Source organism: Prunus dulcis, unplaced genomic scaffold (genome assembly GCF_902201215.1).
Source record: "Prunus dulcis unplaced genomic scaffold, ALMONDv2, whole genome shotgun sequence".
NCBI lineage: Eukaryota > Viridiplantae > Streptophyta > Magnoliopsida > Rosales > Rosaceae > Prunus > Prunus dulcis.
Genome location: NW_023010332.1, coordinates 1 through 6615, shown reverse-complemented (window position 1 = coordinate 6615; position 6615 = coordinate 1). Strand labels below are relative to the sequence as shown.

The 6615-nt window shown below is 34.9% G+C and overlaps 1 protein-coding gene across 1 annotated transcript; it reads left to right on the top strand.

Annotated features, from left to right (window-relative positions):
- Positions 1-760: 760 nt before the first annotated feature.
- On the top strand, positions 761-5123 carry LOC117613466 (the record flags this gene model as incomplete). The annotated part of the gene is made up of 11 exons (XM_034342075.1): positions 761-779; positions 1592-1723; positions 1798-1855; positions 1946-3241; positions 3512-3822; positions 3921-4005; positions 4103-4177; positions 4251-4358; positions 4427-4567; positions 4658-4840; positions 4941-5123. Coding segments are annotated over exons 2-11 (2547 nt in total), but the record flags the coding sequence as incomplete, so codon positions are not given.
- Between the last annotated feature and the right edge of the window lie 1492 nt (positions 5124-6615).

Below are 6615 nucleotides of genomic sequence, written 5' to 3'. Positions count from 1 at the left end.
CTTCAAAACCCAAAAAACTCTATGGTTGAATATTGCGATCTCCTCCATTGGTATCTCTTGCAGTGGTTGTCAGTTGTTTCCTAAGGGTTAAAACATTGGGTACCAGTTGATTTGAAGCTTTCCAAGGTTAGTATTGAGCAATCTCAATTATCTATTGCTAAGCCCTAACTCACCTCACCTCTTTTTTAAGTTAATTACGTTTATGGGTAAACCTTAATCTCATCTCTCTCTTGATAAGCCCTAACTAATCTCAAGAATTTTTAAGTTAATTTCTGTTTATGGGTAAACCTTAATCTCAACTAATTTTTGTACCAAATATGAATTGAATATGTGTGGGTGGGTAAACCTTATTCTAAATTGTCAAATTTGAATGAAATTTAGTAGCATTGTAATTTTATATTTTATATAGAGAACAAGCATTGTAAAATTGTGCATAAGAATTTCGTTGGATGTATAGAAGATGATTTATTGGAGCACGAAAATACAATTGCATAGGGGTCGTGCAGTTCATAGCTTTCTGTTTGTCAATTGGCATATGCGTTGGCATATTACTTTCCAATTGAGTTTGTTTGATATGATTGGCGAGAATGCAATTTCATATATGGTTCAATAAAAGTCCGTTTGATAATTGGAATATGAGTAGACATGTTATTATTTTAGTTTATTCGGTATGACTGACTAAAATGGAATTATATAGGGTTCATGCAAATTGTTTCTATGATTTGGCAATTGCATATGAGTTGACATGTGTTATGTGGTGAAGATTCCTCCATTGATTGGTAGCTATTTACTTAAGGTTTAAAGCACTTAGTTTGGAGCTTTGTAAGGGTAGTATTGAAGAATCTCATTTTATCTCTTGATAAACACTAACCTTTTGTAAAATTAGTATTGCGTAATATGACTTGTGTTTTGCTAAACCTTAACCTCACCTCTTTAAGTTTATTTTTGAAAACGTAATATGAATTTCATTTTTTATGATGGGTAACCTTATTACAAATTGTAAAATAGTCTTTATAGTCAGTAGGCTGAGAACAACCATTAAAAGTGTTTCTTGATGCCTCATAATTATATTGGATATGTAGAAGGTGATATAGCATAGCACGAAAATGCAATTGCCTAGGGGTAATACAATTTCATTGCACCTGGTTGGCAATTGATATATACATGTTATTTTTCGATTGTTTATTTGTTAAGACTACTTTTTTTTTTTTGTTTAATATGTCGTGTTCTTGGATGTTTGAACTATGGAATGGATTGAAAGATTTAAAAAATGCTGGGTTGAAGTTAATTTCGTTCACATATTATTAAAAATTGTAAAATTTCCATGAAAGTGGATAGCATGAGAACAAGCACTGAGATTGTTTTGGATGCTTGAGAATTACGTTGAATGGGAATTTTACAATTTCATATCCAATGCGTAAGGTTCCTGCAATTTCATATCTCCTTTGGCCATTGCATATGAGTTGAAATATTATTTTTCCATTGATATGAGTTGACATGTTATTATTTGACAATTTGCATATGAGTTGACATATTATTATTTTCTATTGAGTTTATTAGATATATAAAATGTTTTTCTTGTTTAATGCAGGCTCATCATTAGTTGGAATTATAAAATGGTGAAAAAGAACAACGATGTGCATAGTAAGGGCAAAAATCCAAAAACAACAAAAGACGAGTCCAAGATGGTGATTCATCGGAAGACGGGTTATTTTAACTTTCTGTAAGTGTTAAACGGCTGTTCAAGTATATTAAGTACTTTTTATAGGACTAACTAAATGTGAATGTTTTAAATAGGAAAATAAAGGGCGATGAAATGAAGAAACAAAAAATAGTGGAGAAAGTGGATACGAAGGTGATAAATTGTAAACAATACATTTAAATAGAGACGTTACAGCTCACAACTTATAATGAAGTGATTGAATTTTATTATTTTCTTCCTCAGACGAAGAAGGAAATTGCTAATATGTGGCAAAAGTTGGATGCTACTCAAAAAGCAAAGTATGAATCTAAAACACCTTCAACGAACGCCTCGAACAAGTGTTGTTTGAAGATAGGCACACGATGCAGTCTGAAGGATATAAAGGACACTATAAATGTTTTAAGCGATGAGAAAAAAGCAGCCATTGAAGAAATGGGATTTGTTTCGTTGTTGGAAATGAAGTGCGGAAAACTGTCTCATTCAATGTGTCGTTTTTTGGTTGATAAATTGAATCCTGTTGAATCATCAATTGTGCTACATGGGAAAACATTTAAGATATCTGTGGATGACTTTGTGCGCATAATGGGTGTTAAGGATGGAGGAGAGGAAGTTGACTTCACCGGATCCATGGATGACCAACACATTGTAAAGGTGCGAAATTTTTTTTTGGGCGGGAAGAAGCTTTTAAAAAATAATGAGTTGAAGCAGATAATGGTGGGGACAGAAGAAGCAAGTGACTTTTTCAAAGTTGGTTTTGTCATGTATGCTTTATGCACATTGCAATGTCCAACCACTTCCGTGTATGTGAATCTAAAATATCTGCTTCCGTTAAGAGATAGCAAGGCAATAGCAAGGAAAAATTGGGCAAGTTATTCTTTGAGATTTTTATTAGACAGTGTCAGGTCATTTAAGGAGAACAATCAAGTTTACATCGGTGGTTGCTTGTTATTCCTTCAATTGTTTTACCTTGATGCTATAGCTCATGGTAGCGTACTTGTGGATAGGTCTGTGCTACCACTCACTGTGTGGGGGAAAGTAGAGACCGAAAAAATGAAGAAGTGGCTACAAAAAAGAGGGGGGTTTGAAAGTGATAAGGTAGTTGTTATGAAAACTGAATATGGAGGCCTCGGAGATGATGCCAAAACAATGACTCACTTTGCTGAAGAGTTAAGTTCAATAAAAAAGGATGTGGCAACTTTGGTGGCCACTATTGCTCGTATGGACGAATCGCTCTCCAAGATTATGTCTGAGTTATCATCAAAAAATGAAGAGAAAGAAAGAACATTGCGCACTCCATGCCCTCATGAACTGGAAGTTAAACTGAATAAGGAAGATGATAACATGTTTAATATGGGGAGTGATGGGGGACAAAAAGACCTTGGAAATGCTAAACCTCCAAAAAGTAGGCCAAACAAAGAAGACGGAACTCCCAACGAGCAAGATGACAATGTGAAAGGATTTGCAACTGTTGATAAAACTTTGACTCCCTCTGTTGAAGTCATCCGTGAGAGAAAACATGCAAAACAACCTCAGAATGAGGTATGATGAGTATTGGTTGTAGCTTGTTTGTATGCATTTTCATATTTTCACATGTTAGTTTACATGTTTGGATGATGACAATTATCGAGTATTTGATTTGCAAAAATCATTGTACTATGGATTACGTTGTATTTTTATTTGGTTTTCTCCCAATGTAATAACAAAGTTAGGTGTCCTTATTTTATGCAGATTCTTGATATTATCTAATATATATTTGTTTCAGATATATTGATTTGTAAATGCTATTTCGTAATGATTTGTGGCCACTAGGATAAAATGGGTCACAACGACGTAAAAAGTTTGTTCTTAGAGAATTGTAGTTCAACTTCAACAAGGGATCCGATAGTGACTCGTGCAACAGCGATTAGAAAGCCGGGTCCCCACAAGAGAACTCCTTATGAAGACATAAATGCGTTGAAAGCTAAAGCAAATGCAAAAACCCGACAAGTAATTACTCACGAGCGGATTATGAAAAGATTGAGTGTCGGTCCATTCCGGATGAGCAACGATATTTCTGAAGATGATAGAGATCTACTAAGTTTTGCATTTTGTTGCAATCCATTAGATCCAAAAGTTTGGAGGTATACCCTAAACCAAATTTGTGAAATTAATTTTGATATGTGTTGTCATAATGACATAAGAACAATTGATTAGAACACTTATTTTTTCTGTTTGACAGTGAACTACTCGTTGACACTGGTGTTGTAGCTATAGATCGTCACCATTTTGGAAGCCTTGCCCCTGGGTTGCCTCTCTTTGATGATGTAAGGACTATGAATCGAATATGTATTTAACTACTCATTAGTATATGTTTAGAATGTCGGTATAGGATGCTAACAATCGTGTCTTATCTTGTAATAGGTAATCAATGTAATGGCAGAATATTTATATGATACCACCTCCACAAAATGGTTCCTACCTACGTATTTTTGGTCGGTAAGTAAATGGATAAGATTATTGAAGGATATTTGTTGGTTAAAAGTGATGTGTTATATTTCATAAAATGCAGGAAGGCGCCAAGTTCGTACGTCCCAGTGATCGTATGACATCATGTGCTAGGACACACAAGCTTTGTCGTCTCGCAAGATTTAATGGGCGACTGAAGGATTGCATGCAGGTGGGTTTCGTATGCAAGCTCCAACAATATAAATTATTGGTGATAATGAATATACCACTTTTTTGCAGATCTATATTCCGATGCACGATGATGTAATGGGTCATTGGTATCTTTTGGTTTGTGACATATTCCATAAGAAAGCTGAAATTTGGGACAGTTTACCTGATCGGAGTCACAATAAGAAACGCGAGAACGATTGCCATATTAGTGTAAGTGGAGAAGCTTTTGTTCAATGCAATTATAAGTATTTGTTTTGCTCAATGTTACTAATGTCGACTATGTTCTTGTGTATGCAACAGTTGTTGTACCTAGACTCCGTTTTTCATGATGACATATTGTCGGTATTTGGGACGGGGTGGACGTTCTCCTCCTTTTCTTTTGTGTCCCCATTGGATGCCAATCCCATCCAACCTAATGGTGTGGATTGTGGCATTTTTGTCATAAGACACATGCAACATTATCGTCAATTGTGGTATGACCGGGTATGCATTGCGCACGTGCTATTTTTATGGTATAAATGTTTAATACGTAATGAAATGCTAAAGTTTTTTTTTTTTTTTTTGTTGTTGTTGTTGGTTGCAGTACGACTCTAATGTACAACGAATGCGACTTGCTATTGAGTTGCTCCGAAATGAAAAAAATCAATTGCGTGATGCGATAATACGTGAAGCATTGAAACTGATGCACAATGGATCTGATTTTATGGCAAAGGGGAACAAGATTGGTAATGTTGAGGTTAAAGACAAGGATATGGCGGATGTCACCGTGAGAAAAAAGAGGGTTTATATTCAGAAAAAAAAAAAATCAGCAGTGACTATACCACAAACACGTACAGGCCGCGGTCAGCCTAGACCTCGGCGCCGCTAACAAGGTTAGGTAATGGGACTCTAATGACTGACCAGTATATATTTTTGTGAGCTTAGATCTGATGCTGCGATGGTATTGGTTTTGGTGCATACCCTATATTTTTGGAAGGAGGGTGACCATGATATAACATGACAACTTGTTTGTATTTTGTAAAGTGGTTTTCAAAGGCTTGTGACCGTGGTTAGGTAGGAAACCTTTTTTTGTACATCTACGTCGAATGTCCTATTTGGTGTCCTTTTTTCGGTTTCCATATTATAGATTATGACTAGCACAGGGTGTGAAAATGTAACAGAGGATGTCAAAATGCACTTTGGTGAAGTTAATATGTTAACTTTGTTAGGTAAATATATGTACGAACAATTGATGAAGTTAATATGTTAACTTTATTTTGTGCTACTAGCCTTGGTTTTGTTTATATTGCAAGTTATGACGGTCATTCCAATATTTTGGTGTTCAGCAAATTTACCATATTTGGTGACAGTAATTGCCAATGACGGAACTGTAATTTATTGTTCATGGAATCCAATTGCATTTCAATGTCAAATTACAGCCTTCTGTTTGGCAATTGACAAACAGTACAATGTATTTGTATTTCAAATGTGCGAAATCCTACGGCCCGTTTCGTAATTGGTAAACTATAGTAGCCAATTCCTGCCTCCTATTCAATTTTTCTCCCTTTCCATGATTGAAGTACCTAAAAGTCAAAACAATGACTTTTAGTGCAAATCACAGAAAACCTAAAGAAAAGATTTTTTTACTTTATATTTAAATATTAATAAAAAAATGACCACATCGCATTATGTAAAACCCAAGTCATATAATTCACAAATGTAAGGATTTTGTTTACTAATTTGTGGATTGCCTATGTCCATAATAGTGTACTATTCGTGATTTGTGTTCCCCCTATTTGTTCTTATAAGGACACGGGCACAATTTATTCCACCAAGGTCCATACTTACCCTATTCTTATACAAGAGTTCCTTGTTCTTGCAAATGATGGTATTGCGAGATTAAGGATTACTTTTACAATGTAATAGAACGAGCATGTCCATTTTAGTATAATACGAATCCTGAATGTTGTAACCACCACCTTGGTTACAAGGATGAAGACTACATTTACTCCTCAACTGGAAGTTCATTTTTCTTTGTATTCGGGGTCATTTTTCTTTGTATTAGATGTCCTTATCTTTGTAAATTAAAATATTACAATTCACTGGATGGATTTTACAATCTTCTGGAACATAACTATCCATAAAAGAGTAATACGAGACCTTAATATTTTAAATATCCGAGTTTACAAGTATAAGGACCCAGTTTACCTTTCGAATGTTCCCCTTTACCCTAATATTGTACTACATGCCTTTATCTTTGTAAATTATGGTATTACAAG